Source organism: Globicephala melas, chromosome 2 (genome assembly GCF_963455315.2).
Source record: "Globicephala melas chromosome 2, mGloMel1.2, whole genome shotgun sequence".
Taxonomy (NCBI): domain Eukaryota; kingdom Metazoa; phylum Chordata; class Mammalia; order Artiodactyla; family Delphinidae; genus Globicephala; species Globicephala melas.
In genome coordinates, this window is record NC_083315.2 from 74,813,907 (window position 1) to 74,836,628 (window position 22,722).

General features: G+C 35.9%; 1 protein-coding gene across 1 annotated transcript in view; it reads left to right on the forward strand.

Annotated features, from left to right (window-relative positions):
* ADAM10 (ADAM metallopeptidase domain 10) overlaps nucleotides 1–22,722 on the forward strand; it is a 110,521-nt gene that overhangs the window by 41,131 nt on the left and 46,668 nt on the right. Inside the window, exons 4-6 of the mRNA XM_030878818.2 lie at nucleotides 1,244–1,402; nucleotides 13,862–13,962; nucleotides 20,634–20,783. Coding sequence (XP_030734678.1) covers nucleotides 1,244–1,402; nucleotides 13,862–13,962; nucleotides 20,634–20,783 — 410 coding nt within the window. The remainder of the gene's footprint in view (nucleotides 1–1,243; nucleotides 1,403–13,861; nucleotides 13,963–20,633; nucleotides 20,784–22,722) is intronic.

The window sequence follows — 22,722 nt, forward strand, 5'->3', positions numbered from 1 at the left end:
TATTTCTACATATTAGAGCGATTTCCATTCAAAATCCTGACTTGAAAAATTAAATGCTTTGAGAAAGGTTTCTTATTTTTTTTTATGATGATCGGTAAATGAGACATTTCCGTACTTAAAATTTCTTATTTGTAGATCAAGCATAGTTAAACAATTAAAAGTTTTTTTGTATTCTTATAATTCTTTAATGGAGAAGGAAAGTGTTTTTCCATAGGTCGAGATTTCTAATGTTAGATTATAGTTTTCTGTTATTTTCTTGATCATTTATCTTGCTGGTCAAGTAACTTAGTAGTCTCCCAGCACCCGCCCCCCCCCTTTTTTTTTTGGTAGGTGATAGTCAAAAAGCGTACAAGACTAAATGAGTTTGCAGATAAACATCATATCATTTAAAATACAAATGTCTTGGACTCAGCTTCAGTCTATGATTAACTTAAAGTCAACTAATTACTGTTAATCTACAACTTAGAAATTGCAGAAAGCCTGATTTTTGTTTTAATGAGAAAGTTTTGAATGGCAAATTTAACTTTTAAAGCCCTCACCTAACTACCCACCTCTTCTTATCATTTGATGTTTGGTACTCAGCTTTTCTTTATGACTGTATTAAAAAACAAAACTACTTTTTTTCTTATAATTTTCTTTCCCTAAAGAAGTATAATTGATGGGATACTATCATGAACCTTTTTCCAATATCTCAGAAAGAATTGTTGGCATATTTTGTTCAAATTGCTTCTGAAATATTTAATACTGTCTTATTTTTAAAATGTATTTATAAAACCTACTGGTGGTAAGGAAGCTAAAAGGTTCGTGCAGAATATATTAGGTGGGAAAGGAACTTTTTTTCTTATGGCAATTAGAGTAGAATTTCAAAAGATACTTTAATATCTTTATTTTGAAAATGTATATTTTATCAGTGTATCTGCTTGCCTCTAAGTTTATTTAAGTCATTTTTTTGAATGATTATTGCATGCATGCCAGGCACTGTGCTAGGTTCTGGGAATTTGATTGTCAGCAAGACAGATGTTCCATTTTTCATTGTTGTTACTATATATACACTGTATATATTTTAACTAAGTTCCAGTTGTTGTTCACATTCAGGTTGATACGTTTCATGTGAAACTTAATTTCCCTGGTAAATTTGTATTTAGTTTTTTTCTCAATACATAAGAATGGCTTTATAAAGGAGAATGAATTTAACATTCATGTGCAAATCAAATTTTTAAGAGTTTGTGGCTTTCATTAATAGGTGAAGAAGGAAGTTTTAGCCATGGGTCTGTTGTTGATGGAAGATTTGAAGGATTCATTCAGACTCGTGGTGGCACATTTTATGTTGAGCCAGCAGAGAGATATATTAAAGACCGCACTCTGCCATTTCACTCTGTCATTTATCATGAAGATGATATTAGTAAGTACTTAAATTTTGCAAAGAGTATATAAATAGTTAAAACTATGTGGAGACAAATGAAACCTGAGCTGTTTTCTTTCCTAAGCTGTTAATCAGGCTAGAAAATAGTTTCACAACTAAAATCTCAATTAAAGAATGGATCTATATCGTTGAGACAATATCATTGTCAGTCTGTGCTGGTACTACTTTGTTGATATGCTACAACCAATTCTATTTGAACTATGAGTCAACCAACTCCGATTGAACTGGAAATTCTATATTGTGGTATCATCCAGTCATTTAATGCTGTAACACCTTTGTGTGTGTGGCCTACTGAAGCATCATCTTCTTATGTAAATTTCAATGTGGATATTTGCATAGTATTTAAAGAATATTTTAGATATTTTTGTAATTTCTAAGCCTTTTGAGTATTTCTTTTTGGAATCTTGAAATGACTTCCACTTGGTAAGACTTCAGATTTATCTTTATGGATTTTGTTCTCGACCATGGTCTTGTATGATGGTAATTTGTTGGGAGAGTTCTTTTTCTGTGTTTTAAGAATAGAAAATGTATTTAGACTTCCCCTTTTCATTCTACCATTGTCTGTATATCCATAGTCATTTAATCACGAGAATGCTGTAATGAAATGACCCAGAAATGCATTCCTCTAATTCACAGGCCTCTTGAATACTCATATTTTATTTTTGACTGTAGTAAGAGTAGTCTATCAAGTTTTGCCTATTTTCCTTATTTGGCAGCTTCCAGGCTTCATTTTCCTTTCTACATATAGAAATTTGTTGTCAGTAATTTCGTTCTCACCCCTGGTAATGTACTGGAAAGTGTTAACCATGTCGACTTCTTGCTTTATCAGCTCTGACCGTTTCTGTATTTAAGTCTGTCCAACTTGCTTGTCATCTCTAATGCTCGATTACTATAGAAAATAGCATAATTATTCTAGATAGAATACATTTATGATTTTGGCTATTTGTTAAATCATAAATTCGTTAATGCTACTTGTGCACATTTTTGCTCATCCCTATTTGATTCCTTTTCCAATTTCCCCTCCTGGTATTTTAGACTCTCCTCAAGCTCCAAGCTACAGTCTTCCTTCACAAGCTAGAGTATGAATTCCTTTCTTTCTGCCAGTAGAATTATCATCTACTTCATTTGTATGTTACTTTGTAATTTTCTGAGTAATTTAATCATTTTGCAGGTTTACCTCCTCTATCAGGGTGTGTAAGTTCTCCAACTGCAGTTTCTGTTTCTTTTGCTCCTTTAACATTTCAGATATCATTTATCTCTGCAGCAGTTTCTTCACTGATATTTAATAAAGTCCTGCAACATTTTCCCTATAATGTTTTCTCAAAATCAAGCAAGACCTTTGGGAAAGAAAGGAGAGGAAGAAATGATTGACAGATTTTGAACTGATGATTTCCTTCCCATGATATTGTAATCAAACATTTTCCTTCACTTTGTATGTCTTATAAGTATCTTCAACTGTGTTTATTCTGCCTTTTATGATTTCTGTTGTTTTGTCTTCTCTCTCGTTTCCTTTCTTCTCTTATCTACTTGTAGGTAGTTTAAGAATGTTCTGCTCTTTTTTCATACTTCTGTTTCTTCCTCATCATGTAATTGCATTTCTTTCACTTTGCATCTTATAGTAATTTTCAAAAATCTCCTTTTATTTCAGCCTTTTCTTTTCCCCCAAAGGTGATGAGTTAGCTTGCAGAATCAGTGACATTGGATGCAACTTAGTTTTCTGTTCCTTTTGGCATTTAACTTTACCATTGACTTCAGTGCTTAACTCTTACTTGTCTTGGTAAACATATATTCATGGTAAGGAGATCGTTTCACATTCTGCTTGTTATTACATGCCAGTAGTGGTATTAGAGCCTAAAAACAGCAATGTTAGAGTGATTTTGTTTGTAACTTCTTCTGGTAAATGGAAATGTAATGATATGAGGATAAGAGTATGGGAAGCAATTGCCTTAAACAGAATTTTTAGTGCTTGCAGATTTAGACAATTACTTTTGAAAAACTATCTGAAAATCTGTCAAGTTAACTACAAAAGGAAAGCACCCATGTATTAACCATTTAGTTTTTAAATAGTTGCTCTAGTCTAGATTCTAGACCAAGGGTTGGCAAACTTTTTCTGTAAAGGTCCAGATAGTAAATAATTTGTCTTTGTGGGCCATATTTGCTCTGTTGCAGCTGAATTCTGCCACTGTAGTATGAAAACAGCAATAGGAAATATGTAAATGAACGAGCATGGCTATGTTCCAATAAAACTTACTGACACTTAAATTTGAATTTCATGTAATCTTAACATGACACAAAATATTTTTCTTTTAATTTTTTCCCACCATTTGAAAATGTAAAAACCGTCTTTAGCTTTCATGCCAAACAAAAGGACTCATATCTAGCAGGCTGTTGTTTGCCTACCGCTCTTCTAGAGGATGGCTAGATAAATTTACTTTTCTTAAATTGATATATAATTGACATACAATATTATGTTAGCTTCAGGTGTGCAACATAGTGACTTGACATTTAAATACATTATGAAATGATCACCACGATAAGTCTGATAACATCTGTCACCATACGAAATTATTACAGTATTATTGACTGTATTCCTTATGCTGTATGTTACCTCCCCACGACTTACTTATTTTATAATTGGAAGTTTGTGCCTTTTAATCTCCTTGACCTATTTCGCCCAGTCTCCTCCTACTCCCCTTCCCTTTGGCAACCACTGGTTTGTTCTCTGTATCTATGCCTCGGTTTCTGTTTTGTTTTGTTTTCTTTTCTTTTCCTTTTTTTTTTAAGATTCCATATGTAAGTGAAACCACATGGTATTTGTCTAGATTAAATTTATTTATTTATTTATTTTGCGGTACGTGGGCCTCTCACTGTTGTGGCCTCTCCCGTTGCGGAGCACAGGCTCCGGATGCGCAGGCTCAGTGGCCATGGCTTACGGGCCCAGCCGCTCCGTGGCATGTGGGATCCTCCCGGACCGGGGCATGAACCCGTGTCCCCTGCATCGGCAGGCAGACTCTCAACCACTGTGCCACCAGGGAAGCCCTAAATTTACTTTTAATTGGCCCTTTAACCTCTCTGTGTAGAATACCTAAGGTTCTAATAGTATTAGTGGTAGTACAAGTAGTTATTTCTCTCTGATGTATAACCAGCACCATACAAAGTTCTTTGCTTACATTATTTTGTTTAATCTTCACAATAACCCTGTGAGGTATATAGGCACACATATTATCCCCACTTTATAGATGAGGAAACTAAGCCTTAGAAAACTTAGGTCACTTGATTGTGGATCTCGTGTTCTTAACCATGTGTCTTCTGCTTCACTCCTGGAAAAAAGCTGTAAATTCTCACTGCCATTATTCCAAGGATTTCTGGGTCTTTTCTGAGATCTGTAAGCCTCCCTGAAATCAAACATTTGCATCTATTGCTGTTTAGAGCCAAATTCTTTCCCTAACATATCTAGCAATGGATGCTTTAGTTCACAGCTAATTAAAAGAGAGAGGATGTCCCTTTATTATTTAATAATAATATTATTATTATTTTCATATAATTTGCTTAAGTGCCAATAATTTATTTTTACAGCTAAAGTACTGCATGGCTGTTTAGATCATTGTGTATATGCTTGAGTGAATTTGGTGTCCCTGTATTTGTTATTTTCAGCGGAAGCAAATGACAGGGGAGGCACGCCAACTTTGGATAGGAATCCTGATGAGAGTTTGGCTACCCTCATCTTAATACTGTTTTTGCAACTCTAGGCATGAATATATGAAACCACCATGGAAAATGATACTGATATTCTGGAGAACCTTAGGGAATGGCTTCTGGTGCTGTACCAGAACATAGAGACAGTTTTCAGTGAAAATATTTAATAACTTCTAGATGCTTTGATATCCATTTAGATGTGAAGGTGATAACTACATGTAGTTATCAGCTTAAAATTCATACTTGTTCAATCTATACTTAGCTGGTAAAAAACACTCTCTTCTAGGACATAGAAGTGTGAACAATTATGACAGGGTAAGAATACCATTTAGTCCTCTGCCTCTTGGCCCAGTTTATTTTAAGAAACTGGGAAAAACATTGTCCCATAAACTATACTGCTAATCTTAGTAATATGAACAGCTTTTAGGAATGACTGACTGTATGATTGCTTGGAATCATTAGTTGTAAATAGTGGACCTTTGCACCTTTTGTATACTACCTTTCTGAGAGGCAAAGGTCTAAGCAATTTTCCCATGCTGTACTTATAAAGAAATATTTTGTTTCTGAACTAAAAGATATTTTAAGTAAATACATGAAGCCGTAGAGTAAGAGTGTTTAGGTTTATTCTTTCACTTCAGATTATTTATTTTCCTTTGGGTGGTATAGGAAAGCCCAAAGAGCTTGAATTTGCCTGTGCTTCATAGTATTGTATCAACAGTAGGTTACTCTTACTTTCAGCCTGTGTGCTAGCTGTAACTGTACTTATCGCTTCTTTCTCTTGTGCTTCAGTGGGAAGACCCCTTATTTCTTGCTCTGAGAAATTGAGACTGTTAAATTTTACTTAACCATTTCAAGGTGAAGGCCTCCTTCCGGTAGACGCCTCTTCGTTTGTGAAACTTCAGGATATTGCTTTTAATAAACCTTAAAAAAAATCAGTTTCATATTGTGTTTTTGAAGTTGTGGATGTAACTGAGTTTTGTCATAGTCACTAAGATTTTCAACACCTTTTGTGTCACTGTTAGTGGAAGGGAGGGACAAAGGATAGAAGGAAAAGAGGAAAGGAAGAATTGAATTGGAAAGTATTGATAATGGCTAGCATTGTTCAAATCTGACATTGTTAGATTGTCACATTTTTCTTCCAGAGGTACCAGGAATTTCTGAGGATTATCGTGGAAAGTTTCTATATGTGCTTAACGTCCAGTCTGAGCTTGGAAATGTGCTTATGTGTATGGAGTTGTGACAAACTGTGGTAGACACTCGGAAAGATTAAGGAATGGAGTGTTCTGATTGATAATTCAGTAGCAGAATTGCTTAAGAATATGATAGGAAGTGCCCATGACTTCAGAACTCCCATAGGATATACAAGTTTATTGGTTAATTTCTATACTGTATGTTTTAATTCACGTGTTTTACTTAGCATTGATGTTAAATACTTAATTTTCTTAAGCAAAGTAACAGTATTTAAAAGAAATATAAGAATTTAGTGGCATTGTTGACTCTGTTTTTGCTTTTTTTTTCTGAGTTAATCTCTAGGGAAATATAATTTCTCCAAATAGTTCACAGGCACAAATGAAGAAAAGTTGAGAAGCCTGTGAGAAGTGGTAGCTATTTGAAAAATATTTAATTAGTAATGTGAGATATTTAATTGGGAAAACATTTAAAAAAACAGATTAAAAAGAGACAGTGAGGGGTTTAATTCTTTTTGCAGAATTTGGAGAAAATATGCCCAGCCCTTTCATATTATTCAATCAAAGTTTATTTTGTTTTATTTATGTAAATAAGACTCAAGTTACGAACACTTTAGATCAAGACGTTTTCTGATTGGTTACCATATGTATCGGGTTGGCCAAAAAATTCATTCAGGTTTTTCCGTAAGATGTTACGGAAAACCCTGAATGAACTTTTTGGCCAACCCAATATACATTTTTGTATATATTTATTTAAAAAATATAAATAGAAAATATTTTGGCTGCATAATGATCATTTCAGAAACATAAGATTATTTAAAAATAACAAAGCTCTTATATTGTAAAACAGCTTTAAAACTCATCCTAGAAAGTAAAATTATATTTGGAAATTTTGTTCTTTTTTTCCGAGAAATATCACCTCATGATTGTGTTTTGCAGTGTTTGAGATGTTTTTACAAACAGATTGAATAAGAAAATTAATTCATTGTTCATCTGAATATTGCATTAAAGATGCAGTTTTTAATAAGTTGTCATTATACTGTCAAGTCATATGTTTTGAGAGTTTGGAAAAAGTTTATAGACGTTTGATGTGGTAGTAAGAAGAATGAATTTGAAAGTTTTAAATTAAGACTTCACAAGCATATGCATTTAAAAAATAGGGATTTTCTTTTGGGGGCATTGTTTCTTCATCATACCTCATCAGCAAACTGTTCATGGAAAATAGAGTTTTCTGGAATAGACCAGAAGATTGATGTAGTTCTGAATTCAACGGAATTCTGTAACTTTATTACGATTGCAAAAGGGACTAGAATTAGTTCTAAGTTTGAAGATGATGGAAACTGAAGCCTAAAGAGTCTTAAGCAACTTGGGCAAGGTATTTTCATGGCAAGGATCCATGTTTCCTGGCTTTTACTCCAGTTCTTTTTAGTTACATCGTAAGTTAGTAGAGACTTGTTTAAAGGTGGCTAAAGTCAAGGGACTTAATGATGGTAAAGACAATTATTGTGAAGATAAAAAAAAGATTAGGAGAAAGCTAAGGCTTTATTTTGGGTATCATTGTTGATTTTGCAGAAGTGTGGCTATCTTCCCTAGTGAAAAATAGAGTAAATTTACATTTTAGGTTCAACTTTTATGAGTGATGAGTTACAGAAAAACTAGTAGAAGTAGCATTGAGTATATATGTGTGTATGTAGTAGGGATAAGAGGCGCTAAAACTAGGTCTTTCACATCTCTTCTAGCACAATTCAATGCTTGACGTTTATGCTAGCGACCTTGTGTGTGTGTCTGAGGACATTGGTCTAGGACTTGGGCCCTGTAAAGAGCTGCTTTACATTGTGATACAAGATTTATTATAACAATGTTAAATTCTGTTCATGGTTTATAAATTTGGAGATTAGATAATCTCCGTAAGCAACCTTGTTATCTTATATTTATATTCATTAGACTAGGAATTCACTGATGTGGATTTTACTGCTTTCAGCAACTGTAGAGGCTTAGAATTGCTGGGGAAGGAAAAAATTGCCCTCTGCCCTTTTTAGGTTCTTCTAGCTGGTCTAAGAATTAAATTGACATGAGACAGATTAAAAGGAGAAAATCAAATTTAATTATGTATGTATGAGGTCTCCATCAGAAAAATGAGGCCCCAGTTAGGCAATTGAGGTTTATATGGCATTTGAGAGGAGAAGGGGCTAGGGGTTTGGTACTTCAAGGGGGAGGAAAACAATTATAGGAAGATGGAAAAGCAAATGTTGGGTAAACAAATGTTTGCTCTGCCATGCAGGGACAAGGGGACACAGAGAGGACTTGGTCTCCGGGGCCTGCCAAGTTCCTCCTACCACACCTAGCCCATTTTCTTTGTAGATCTCTCTGTTGATAGTGCTGTTCCTGAACCAGGCCCTTTATCTAAATTCTTCTAGGCAGTTAAAGGGCAGGTAAAAAGAAAGACTTCCTGAGTCTTCTGTTTCTTAAAAATAATCAGTCTAAAATAATCCTTATGCCAGAGAGAGACATGGGGTGGCAAATTTTGTTCCCCTGCAGAATCATGGACTTAAAGGCAACCTTGTAGGGGACTTCCTGGCGGTCTAGTGGTTAAGACTCTGCGCTACCAATGCAGGGGGTGTGGGTTTGATCCCTGGTCAGGGAACTAAGATCCCACATGCTGCGTGGCACAGCCAAAAAATGAAAAAAAATTTAAAAAAAGGTGACCTTGTAGATCAACTAGTTAAAACTGTTGCAGAGTTTAATTCATTTGCTTAAGATCACACAAGTTAGTGGGAGACATGGTAAGGAAAAAGCACAAGAGGTAATGTGTCAGAACTGAGGCATGGCATTTGTATGAGAAAGTAGTTTGAAGGGAAATCAGGATGAAGTTTGAGAATAGCTTTGTGACCTTATGCAAGTAAGTAACTTTACCTTTTCTGGGTGTCATTTTCTTCATGTTATAAAGTGAGTATGTAGATCATTAATACTTCTTATTTCTTCTAAAATTTGATGATTCCAAACTACTTTTCCTCTAAAGCTGGAAATATTTTTGGTTTTTCTGATTATCAAATGACTATATAAAATAGATATTTTTGCTTGTGAATTAAGTAGAAGATGAAGTGTATCCACCACCGTTAGCATTTTGGTGAATAGCCCTTTAGGTCTTATCTTTTTTTTTTTTCTTAATAAATTTATTTTATTTATCATTTGCGTGTCTAATCTGTACAAGACACTTTCAGATACATTGGATACAGTGATGAACAGGGCCAAGTTTCTGTCCTAACGCACTTTACAGTCTCCTGATCAGAATAATAGAGCAACATTTCTCCTATTGACCTGATACCCGTGATCCCCTTGGCCCCCAACACTAACCTTTCTTAAAAAACAAGGGTGGGAAGGGACATGCCTGGACCAGCTCTGAGTTTCTGTTTCCTGTGAGAGCAGGGTTGTGAGTGCATGTTGAAAAGGGGACCATCTTTAGCTTACTGTCCTTCATACTATGCCCTTCTCTCCCTGCTCTCCCCACCCTCCCCAAACAGAGACTGGTTGTGGGGAATGGGGGAAGGGGCACTAGGGAGAAAGGGACCTCTGTCCACTGCAATTGGAAGGGGGAAGGGTATTTGGGGGCTGCTTGACCCATCCGTCCATTCCTCCACACCCATCATCTCTCCTTAAAGAAAACAAAAAGTCTGCTCGTCTTTTTACTGTCTCAATGAATCCTTGTGGATTTTTGGCAACTTTGGGAGTCAGTGGCATTTTCATGGGCAAGGACCCAACCTACCTACCCTTCAGATACCTAGCAAATCAACTTTTGGTACAGTATCTGTCTGTGGAACCACTGTCTTTTAAATTCAATGAATATCATAAAAGTTGGGTCATTTGATTGAATTTAGTGAGTCATAGTGTGTCATTGGAGGAATTACACCAAGTTTTGATGGTTAGAGAGTTATCTCATAGCTAAAGCTTTGGACTCTGCAGTCAAATTCCTAACCTGGCAGTCATGTTGAGGGAGGGATGGCTTGCTGGGAGTAGTGAGGAGATAAAGTCTAATCTAGTTAGTCTGTAGTGAGAAGTGGGTGTTTTACACATCTGTTGGGCAGATGATCTGTACTGTAAATATTCCCCCTTCCTGGAGTGGATGATTGAGAGTTAACTAGAGCTATTTCCTGCTTGAGGTGGTATCACAGTATATGTATTATTTATATCTGTGCTTCCTACAACAAAACAGAAGCAAGAGGTTGGCATGCAGAGGAACTGGAAGAAAGGCCTTAGATTTAAAGCTGATCTTTGTTTTAAATAAGCTGAATATTCTATGCCAATGACTCATTCTTTGTGAAAGAATATGCTGTTTGGCCTTTTCAGGGGAACTACAGTTGCATCCTATGATTTAGCATCTCAATGAGGGCTTATTCATTAGTTGAACAAAGGCTTTTTCTAGAAATGGGGATTATATTGTCAGTAATTTTAGAGGGAAAATGTCATTGTCCATTTTCATAGTTAATGTGGTGACCAGGGAAAATAGGCTCTTTTAGAAGTTTTGAAAGTATATGGGAAACATTTTATACTCGATTCCTTTTTTTCTATTGGGAGAGTTTTGTGCTGACAGATTTTGAAGCATATATAAAATTTATGATATATAAGATACAATTTACAAAGAAACAAAACACTAGTTCTTTTAAATATTCTAATTCTTGATGTTTCTTTTTTTTAATAATTAATTAATTAAATTTTGGCTGTGTTGGGTCTTCGTTGCTGCACGAGGGCTTTCTCTAGTTGCGGCGAGCAGGGGCTACTCTTTGTTGTGGTGCGCGGGCTTCTCACTGCGGTGGCTTCTCTTGTTGTGGAGCACACGTTCTAGGCATGTGGGCTTCAGTAGTTGTGGCATGCAGGCTCAGTAGTTTTGGCACACGGGCTTAGTTGCCCCGCAGCATGTGGGATCTTCCCAGACCAGGGCTCGAACCCGTGTCCCCTGCATTGCCGGCAGATTCTTAACCACTGCTCCACTAGGGAAGTCCTTTGATGTTTCTAATGTTTTAAATTAGAGTGTACTATATAGATCATAGTTTTATTTTTTAATTCCCCTACACATTTATAAATAACAAGAGAGTTTCAGTAGTTTGACAAAAAATTTTGAAGGTCATGGAGCAGTTGTAATTTTCCCCATTGATTATTAAGATCACTTTGCATACTTGCATGGTCAATTTTACTGCCTGTGATAATGTGGTAAAGTGGGGACTACCTGTAGTTAAACATAAAATAGGATTGAGAAGGGACTCTGGAAATACATTATCATTGTCAGGTGGCATAAAGGAACTGCTTGAGGTTACAGATGATAATTTTTGAATGAGAATAGTTATAGTTACCAGTTGCCTCTCCAGCCCCATTCAACTGGAGTGGTATAGGTAGAGAGCTGAATTTAAACAGGTTTTGGTGGAGAGTTGGGAATGGGGTGGTGGCAAGGGAGTTTAAGGTAAATGCAGTGGAGTAAGTATAGTAATAATTGACTATGGGATTTAAACTGAATAAGGAGAGAGAGAATATCCACTAGTGAACAGGGTGGTAGCATAGGTGGATTGAAGGGTTTTTGAGATGTCAAAGGATTGTTGGAGTCTAAAGGGAATGTTCTGAAAAGATGAGTGGTGGAAAGAAAGTAGGATGAGGAAGTTGAGATTAAGAAGGGGTTTCAGAAATTGAGGTAGGAGAAGACAGTTGGAGAAAAGGTAGGATGAGTGTATTGGAAGGATCATCCCCATGAATGTTGAAATCACTAAGAATTATGATGGGGTGGTATCAGAGAGAGTGACAGTGAGTTAGGAGCTATAACTAAGGTAATAGAGGGAAGTAGTGAATTGGAGGCAGCAAAAACTTATAGTAAACTGGAGTACTTGGTGGTGTAGTCTCATGACTATAAAAGCTGAGCCCCAATGAAAATAGTCTTGATGTTCCCAAGGCAGGAAGTGGTAGATAGCTGTGAGTGTTTAGGTAAGTGAGGGTCAAGGGAATGTCTTCCTAAGAACAGGGAGAGTTCTGGGGTTCCCCCTTGATTTTTTTTTTAATAAATTTATTTATTTATTCATTTATTTAATTTTTGGTTGCATTGAGTCTTCACTGCTGCACGCGAGTTTTCTCTAGTTACTGAGAGCGGGGCCTACTCTTCGTTGCGGTGCGTGGGCTTCTCACTGTGGTGGCTTCTCTTGTTGCGGAGCACGGGCTCTAGGCATGTGGGCTTCACTAGTTGTGGCACATGGGCTTCAGTAGTTGTGGCTCGCAGGCTGTAGAGCGCAGGCTCAGTAGTTGTGGTGCACGGGCTTAGTTGCTCCGTGGCATGTGGGATCTTCTCGGACCAGGGCTCGAATCCATGTCCCCTGCATTGGCAGGCGGATTCTTAACCACTGTGCCACCAGGGAAGTCCCTAAGGCTATCATTTCTTCCACATTTATTGGTTGGAATTTTACAGCTGTTGCAATCTTGACCTCTGGTAAAAACTAACGTTTAAATCAGAGCTGTTATATCAATAAGTAGGTTGTCCATAACCCCTACCTGCTACCTGCCAGTTTAGATTTGTATTGTGATATTTAGTTAGTAGTTCCAGTGAAATAGGTCGCTAGTGTCCACTTCAGGTTCTAGATTTACTTAAGAAACAGTGTTTCTAATTATAATTCTGTGCATTATAACTATATGCTACTTAAGGATGTTTTAGTGCTTCCCCTCTAACCCATGTCTCTATATTTTATTTTATTATACATTTTTTTAATATTTAAAAAAATATTTTTTTTATATTTTATTTTGATAGTTCTCTTAATTATGGGTAGTAGATTGAATTATAAAATATGTTCATGAACTAAGGAGAACCTTAACAAGGGAAGTATGTGAACTTTGAGAGAGTGGAATAAACTTTTAAATGACTACACTAAATTGAACAGCTGTCTGGAAATAGAAACAATTCAGTCAAGGCTAAATTAATCACTGTTTAATTATAAAGGGAAAACAAATGATAATAAAATAGTTATTGCTTTACAAAGCATTCACTTGAATTATACATTGAAGAAATTTAAACTCAGTCTGCTTTTACTATGCCATGGAGCATGTTTCTAGGTTACTTTCCCTTATGACTAGTTGGTATTCATTGAAGGAATTCAAACCAAATATGATATATTTGCCTAACTGTAGTTCAAATTGAGGTAGCTTTGTACATTTGCAGAATAAGAAATTTAATGTGTTTGAACGGAAAGTTATAAATTACAAAATGAAGTAAATTGCAGTGTTAAAATGCTCTATATATCTGAAGTGGGACAGGTTGGGAAAGTTAAACGCAGAATAAAGAATGATTATTGTTCTTTTTTAGAATTCACAAATCATTCATATGACAAAAACTTAGAGACCATTGATGTTGAAGGAGAACTTCAGAACCTGCCAGGTTTTAAAAGTAGAATGCCTAGCATAATGCCTTTCCCATTGGAACCCAATAAGCATTTATGGCTTTCATTAATTATGACAGTCAAATTTTCATTTATAAGATAATTGGTAATACCTAAACATGTGACAGTAATAATATTTCTTCTTTGTATTTTAGACTATCCCCATAAGTATGGTCCACAGGGGGGCTGTGCAGATCACTCAGTATTTGAAAGGATGAGGAAGTACCAGATGACTGGTGTGGAAGAAGTAACACAGGTAAGGATTTTAATACAAACTTGTGTTTAAGAAATGGAAGTGAACTTGGGTATGTGTTTCTGCATTAAAAATGTATGTTCTAGGATTTCTAAAAGATTTATACTGCCATCAGGAAATATTTATATTTTTTAATGCTCAAAGAGGCCAAGTAACTTGCTTATAATAAAGGTGTGATGCTGCAATTTGAGTACAAATCTGCATGACCCAAAAAACATAACGTGTCCAAAATATTCTCTTACATGTTTATCATAAAATTTAGAAATATCCAGTCTGAACATGTATTTTGTATAAATGTGTTTGTATTAATATGAAAATTAGAGTGACCAACTTCCCAGTGGTTTGCCTGAGACTTCTCCAGTTTAACATTGAAAATCATGTGTCTCTAAGCAAACCAAGATGGTTAGTTACCCTAATAAAAATCATCATACTTTTGATATTTTAATCGTAAGTTTTTCTGCCATTGACTGTTGACGTTTTATTCTTTTTTTGACCTCCTTTATTTCATTTATAGGTGGTAGTTTTATGGTTATTTAAAACACAAGTTTAAAATTAAAAAAAAATTATTTTTATAATAAAACATCATATATTTTGAACATCCATTCTAAAAGTAGTAGCATGGATTAACATTTCTTGAGTCACAAATGCAGATTTGTATATTTCTTGATCTGCAAAATGGCATAAATAATACCATTTCAAATGGGTCTTTTAAGTCTAAGTGAGATTTTATTCTTGTATTCATTGAACAATTTTGTATTGATCTCCCATATGTCAGAAGATCTGTGATAGGTTCTGGGAATATGTGGAAATTAAGATGAAGGCTTGTCCTCACAAAGTTTTTAGTTTAATTGGAGACACAGAAAAATTGAAGATAGTAAGAAATGGAAGAAGATTAAGCAAAGAGTGATATTCTACACACAAGAAGACTAGTTAACCTAGCCTTGCAAGTGTTTGAGGACAATAATCAGAAACTAAAAGAAAAACCATAAGTTAGGTTGACCATGAAGAGATGGAAAGAGGAGGAACAGTATATACAAGGCCAGAGAGATAGCAAGACCAGTAAAGAATTCTTAACTTCAGAATGAGGTGCAAAACTAGAGACAAGGAGACTAATTACGAGTTGTTGCAGTTATTCAGTTGAGAAGTGATAGTGGCTTGTACTAAGGTATCGGCAATGTGGATAGAGAGGCTGAGAGTATAGATTGCTAGATATAATACAGTTTAACAGTGGCTAGACACAACATTTAATATACAAATGTAGGTTGTATTTTTTTATATCAGCAGCAGACCACCAGAAATGTCATGTAAGAGAGGACACCATTAAAAATAATATCAAGAATATTATGTATCAAAGAATAAATGTAACAACGAATTATAAGACCTGTATAAGGAAAATTACAAAATTTTATAAGAAATATTACAGATGATTGATTTTATTATGGAGAGATATACTATATAAAATGGAACATAATACCTAATATAAAAACATTAATTTCCCCATATTTATTTGTAGATTCAGTGCAATTCCATACAGATTACAACATGATTTTTCACAGCACTTGATGGGTCTAAAATGTTACAAGGAAAAGTGAAGGCTAGGAAGAAATGAGGCCCATCTGAAGGTGATGAACAGGAAAGAGAGATTTACCCTGGAAGATATTAAGACTGACTCTAGTAATTGAGAGTGTACTTTCAGCCTAGGGATGTACAAATTGACCAGAGGAATAAAATTGAGTGCTCAGGAACAGATCCATATGTATATGAAACTTTGTTATGTGGTAGAGGTGAAATCTCAAATCAGGGAGGAAAATAGAGACTATTGAATAAATGGAGCCAGAGAAAATGTTTATCCATTTGGAAAAAATGAAGTTGGATCTTCATCTCACATTATATTTAAAACAAAACAAAACTCTATAAAGTACTAAAACGAAAACTTTGAAACTCTTAGAACAAGTGGAGATTTCCCTTTCCAGCTGTGATAGAGTAACTGGTATCCAACTAGCCATCCTGCAAAAAACAACTGGAAAACAAAACAAGAACAACAACAGAAAAAAGAAACAATTGTTTTCAAATATTGGCCAACAGGCAGTACAGGATTGAGATACCTGAGAGAGGAGAAATAAGTATCTCTGTGATTTCCCTGACTTTTTGACTGGAGGCAAAATTTTAGGAATGGCACAATGAAGGGCATTTCAAGAAGAGTAAGAAGTGCACAGCGCTGTTGCACAATTGAAGAGATACGTTCAGGTTCTGGAAGACTGAGGTATCTGGATTTATGGACATAGTACCTGAGAGGAGAGAGCTATGCTGAAAAAAAGCTCTAGATATCTGCACAGGGGTCGCCTTGAATCTTAGCCGGATTCTAAGCTATGCATGCACAGGGTGAGATTCTATGAGAAAACTACCCGAGAAAGAAAAACTACTGAGGAATCTATGAACTGAAACAACAATCAGAAATTGTACTTGGTAGAGATCCCAAGCCATGCTTGGAGTAGGCTAATCTCACCCTAGACTAAAGGCTACTCCAGACCTGTCCTAACTAAGCTGAAAAACCAAGCTTCAGAAAGATCAAGGTGATTTTCAAGTAAATTAGTTGCCTGTCAGAGCAAAGCTCAATAATACTTGTTAAAGAAGGACACTGAATGCAGATACTCAACGATGTAGCATGCAGAATGTCAGATGTTCAGAAAACATTGCTAGATGACCAGAAGCTCAAGAAGTTGGAAAAGGTGATCCATAATCAGAGCAAAATACCACCCAGATAGAAACAAGACTAGAAATTACAGGCATTAGCACATGAGGGCTTTGAAACAACTAATATTAATGTGTTCAAAAAACTATGAAAACAAAGAGAATAGTAATTATAATAAAAGAACCAAATATAATCCCCTAGTGGGGATTTATCTAGTAATTGACAAACAGGTTTTCAAAGTTATATGGAAATGTAAAGGACCTAGAATAGCCAAAACAATTTTCAAAAAAGAACAAAAGCTAGAGGACTTATACTACCTGATTTTGAGATTTACTATAAAGCTACAGTAATCAAGATGGTGTCATCTTGACCTCAGGATAGACTTACAGGTCATGGAACAGAATAGAGAGTCCATATCCATTTGGCCAGTTGATTTTCACAAAAGTCCCAAGGTAATTTAAAGGACGAAAGAGCAGTCTGACAGATAGTACTGGAACAATTGAATAGCCATAAAAAAAAAGAACCTCAACTTATACCATTACACCTTATACAAAAATAAACTCGAAACGGATAATAAATCTGTATGCTTAAAGCTAAAACATAAACTTCTAGATAAAAACATGGAGGAAATTTTTGTGACTTTGGAATAGACAACAATTTCTTAGGACACAAAAATACCCTGCTGAAAAAAATTACGAACTCAACTTTGTCAAAATTAAAAACTTCTCAAAAGATACAGTTAAGAAAATGTAAAAAGAAGCCACAGACTGTGAGAAAAATGTCAGCAGTACATATATCTGACAGAAAGCTTTTCCAGAATATAACAAGAACTCTTATAACTCAGTTTTTAAAAAATGGTCAAACCTCAATTAAAAAATGGGCAGGGCTTCCCTGGTGGCACAGTGGTTGAGAGTCCGCCTGCCGATGCAGGGGACACGGGTTCATGCCCCGGTCCGGGAAGATCCCACATGCCGTGGAGCGGCTGGGCCCATGAGCCATGGCCGCTGAGCCTGTGCGTCCGGAACCTGTGCTCCGCAACAGGAGAGGCCACGACAGTGAGATGCCTGCGTACAGCAAAAAAAAAAAAAAAAAGGGCAAAAGCATTTGAAAAGACACTTCACAAAAGAAGATATTAAAAAATATTTTGTATTTTGAAGTAGAGAAACACTTTGAATAAGGCATGGAATCTTTGACTATTAAAGAATTGATGTATTTCACTCTATGAAAATTAAGAGTAAAGGACACCTTAAAGTGAAGACAGTGATAAACTTTGAGACAATATTCACAATTCATAACATGGACAAAATATTGTTGTCAAGAAATAAAGAAGTAGTCCTTCTCCTGTTTAGAACAACTAATAGAGACCAACCTGACCTCAAAATACGAATATTTAAAAAAATATATGTTATGTTTGTGTCTGCATGTGTGTGTATTTGTTAGAAGGCATTGGAGAGATAACAAAGCTGTGAAGAAGTGTGGGACCAGATCTTAGGGAACAAAGAGGGCACTTAGGAAAGTGAGCCTGACGTTTGGGGCTACCTTTTCTCTAGCTGTATCTTCCAGTTCCTGAGGAGGTAGCTAAGAGACTGAAAAGCTGAATAGAACCCTCCAGATTCTTGAGGCTAAAGATAAAAATACTATTTTGGGACTTCAGGTTGGGATCTTGAATGAAGGGCTGCTCCCTAGAAGTAAGGGTGAATCAGAAAGTGTTCTGCCTCCCCTCACAGGGGTTAAAGTTTCACACCACATCTTCTTAATCTCTGATTGGATTAAGGTAATCGAGGATTACTAGTGCACCAAGGCTCATTGCCTGCCAGAAGTGAAAACAGATCTTCTCTTGAGAAAGATATCATTACTTGAAGCCTCAGATTATATCTATGGTTTTCCATGCACATTGTCTGGCACTCAGTTCAAAATAATCAGCACATTAGCAAATGAGACAACATGATGGAAGAGTGAGAGGGAAAGAATTATTTATCAAACATTAGCCATTCAAGAATAAATGACAGGTATACACCCTCAGAGAGCTTACAGTATAGCTGGGGTGTCAGACATGTAAACAACCTAAAGGTATGTGAATAATGAAATGATCAGACACAGATACAGACTTTATAATATGTTCAAGTACATAAAGAGGAAATTAAAAATTTCAGCGGAAAATTGAAAATGAACAAAAGAACCTAATGGAAATTCTAGAATGGAAAAATATAACAACAGAAACGAAGAATTTGACGGGCTTAGACCTGAATAGTACGTCATAAAAAAATAGGGTAAACCACTTAGAAACAAAAGTGTAGAAAATACAGAAAAGAGCTTTAAGAGACATAGGTAATATATTAAAAAGGCCTAAAGTATGTGTAATTGATATCTCAGAAGGAGAAAAAATGAGTGAAATAGGGACAGATGGTGGCTGAGAATTCCACATATGACAGAGAATATCAAACAACAAATTTAGTAAACCCTGTAATTAGCGCAGGAAAAGTCTTTCACAAAGAAAATAACACTAGCACAATATTAGAGAAGTCTAAAAACCAAAGAATATACTCTTAAAAGCAACCAATAAAAAAAAGTCTAATCACCTTCAGAGAAGCAACAGTAAAAATGACAGCTCATTTCTCATTGGAAACAGTTGAAACCAGAAGACAATGGAATGTGCTGAAACAGTAACTGCCATCCTAGAATGATGTACTGAGCGAAAATAGATAAAAGTACAATGAAGACAGTAACTAAGAGAACAGTCAAACATGGAGTTGTCAAGGGAGAAGGAAATTATAAAATGTGAGTGTAAATTTGGAATTGTGGCTTAAAATTTAATTAATTTAAGTTGAATTCTCTATTACTCTGTCATCAAAATTCACTTAACATGGTGCTTTTAGATGTCAACAAATGTTTAAGTGCTTGGATTCAATAGCAGTGTTAATTATTTAAACAAATACTTATTGAGTGTCTACTGTTTGCCTGTGAAGTGTGTGTTAGCTGATAGCAGTATAGTGAGACGCAAACACTGAGATAATTTCTTCTTTCCAGAACTCTCATTCTAGTGGTTGAAGTAATGGTGGTGGGCTGGGGACAGAAAATAAACAAATAACCACATGATAAACTGTAAAGGACATGGGTACATGGTTCTGTGAGGTGGTATGATGGGTGAATTGGTCTTTGCTAAGTCTGAAGAAAAGAAGTTAACTAGATCAGGAGAGACAGCATCACCATGTGCAAAAGACTGTGACAGGATGCAGACCGTGTGTTGGAGGGTTGGAAAGAAGGCCTATGTAGCTGTAGCACAGACAGCTAGAGATGGGTAATGTAGTAGGGTCTCTCTGTGAAGTAATATGGAACGGGACGAAACTGGACAGGTAAGTAGAGTCTGCAGTGCTGCCTGGGTGGTGCATATAAAGGGTTTACGACTTTATCCTTAGAGCCATAGGAAATCATTGAAATACAAATGCAGGTGGGTAATATTTTCAAAATTGTTTTTTGAAAGGATTGCAGTATGAAGATTAGATTGAAGGCCAGAAGTGGATAGAGGTAGATTCCCATCGCTCAGATTGCAATACTCTAGGTAATAAGTGATGGTGGCTTGGGCTAATGTGATGGAGCTAGAGGTAATGGGCAGATGCCCTAAGTATTTAGAAGCTAAATCTGACAGGGCTGGTGATAGATTGGGTATTAGAGGTGAGGTAGAGGAAGACATCAAAGTATTGTAAACTACTGTAAGACTTGCTTTATATTTACGTATTAAATAGTATGTTTTGAAAATGTTTCAAAGTTAAAGAATTGCTTGAATAAATAAGTCATCTATATAGTAGAATGTTATGAGACTGAAAGTGGTGTTTATGAAGAATTTTTATCAGTGCAAGGAAATACCTATGGTCTTACATAATAAAGTAGAAAGTGAAATTGTTTATAATGTGTATTCTTAACTATATAAAATTATAACAGTGAAGCATACTGATGATTAGAAATGACTCTTTTTGACATATAGACACCTCAAGAAGAACATGCTATTAACGGTCCAGAACTCCTGAGGAAAAAACGTACAACTTCAGCTGAAAAAAATACTTGTCAGCTTTATATTCAGACTGATCATCTGTTTTTTAAATATTATGGAACACGAGAGGCTGTGATTGCCCAGGTATTTATAATTTTGCTACTATTTTAGTTTTCATATTCTCATATTGTTTCATTATACCTGTATATTCCTCTAAAAATTAAAGTTAGTGCATATCTCATTTTGGAAAAATAAAGAGTATGTATTTTCAATTGTGATACGAGAAAATATGTAAGGTAAGAACACAAATAACTGAAAGACCAGGTAGCATATTTTAGTGTCATTCTAAAGAGAGATGTAAGAAAATGATTTCATGAAGGAGATGACACTGGGAGCTTAGCTTGGAAGAGAGGGTCAAATTGTCATTTGTGGCTTAAAGGAGGGAAAGGTAGAGGAGTCTTTCCAATAAGAATCTTTAATTTCTATTCCGTGTTCTCCTTATACTTAACACTTTCTAAGTTACATTACTATCTGCATTTGTGTCTTATTGAAGTATAAATTTTTCAGAGACACTCTTCAAAATATCCTTTTTTTTTTTTTTTTGCGGTACGCGGGGCTCTCACTGCTGTGGCCTCTCCCGTTGCGGAGCGCAGGCTCAGAGGCCATGGCTCACGGGCCCAGCCGCTCCGTGGCATGTGGGATCTTCCTGGACCAGGGCACGAACCCGCGTCCCCTGCATCGGCAGGCGGACTCTCAACCACTGCGTCACCAGGGAAGCCCAAAATATCCTTCATTTTGAAGGTATCCAGTGAGAGTTTGATGAATGCATTTTGAGTCCAAGGATTTGAGACTGAGAGGGTGGAGGTGTCATTAGTATAAATGGTAAACTCATTTTGTTGGTGGTGATGAACTTACTTTTAGACACGTTTAAAAGCCCATGTACATGGTGATGATAGGGTATTGAAAATGTAGAACTGGAGCTTGGGAGAGGTTAGCCTTGAGCTTTCTGCATGGAATTTAAGGGTGCAAAAGAGATAGTTAAAATAAGGAGAGAGAATGAAATCAAAAGGGAAGGAACTGGGAGATAAAATCTCTTTATAGTGAATAGGATGACAAGGAGAAGCTATGGGCTAAAATATAATAGTTAAAGAGGTAGGAGATAAAGTAGGATTAGCCAAGGAATAAGCAAAGTTTCACAACAAAATGCATAACCAATAGTGTCATATGTGGAGATACCAAAGAGAATGACTACAAAGGAATTAACTCGATGTATACGTATGTCAAATATACAATGTATATTTTATATGTATGTCAAATCATGACGTACACTTTAAATATCTTACATTTTATTTGTCATTTATACCTCAGTAATGCTGAAAAAAAGAAAGAATGATTATAAAGGTTAGCTGATTTTTAGTTATTAGAATATTATTGATGGACTTTAAGCAAGCTCTCAATAAAGTTGTGAGGGTAAAAACATTGTGAACAATAAGGAATGGGTTGGCAGGAGCAGTTAGGGTTTCAAGAGATGTGAAAAACAGGAAAAAAATGGTGTCAGGAATAATATGGAACATTTGAGTGAAAGGGGGATACATGAGAAGTTGGTCAGAAGAGGAAAATGATCCGGTAGAGAAGCAGTGTTAGATATGAGAAATAAAAACTGATGAGAAACAATGTCCTTGAAGATCCAGTAAAGATTGGGGTTAAGAATATAGAAAAGTTACTCTTTAAGGAAGAGTTACCATTTGAGGGAGATAGAAATGCATAAAGATAGAAAAGTTTGGGGACTTCCCTGGTGGCGCAATGGATAAGACTCCATGCTCCCAATGCAGGGGACCCTGGTTTGATCCGTGGTCAGGGAACTAGATCCCACATGCATGCTGCAGCTAAGGAGCCCGCCTGCCGCAACTAAGACCCGGCGCAACCAAATAAATAAATAAATATTAAAAAAGAAAGAAAGAAAAGTTTGAAGGTTAAAAGAGCAGGCGATCAAGATGAACCCTCAGTAAAGTAAGATGTCTGATCAGTCGTCTGTGGAAAAATGTTTGAACTACCACTGTTGGGGGTGGAGAAGGAACAGTGA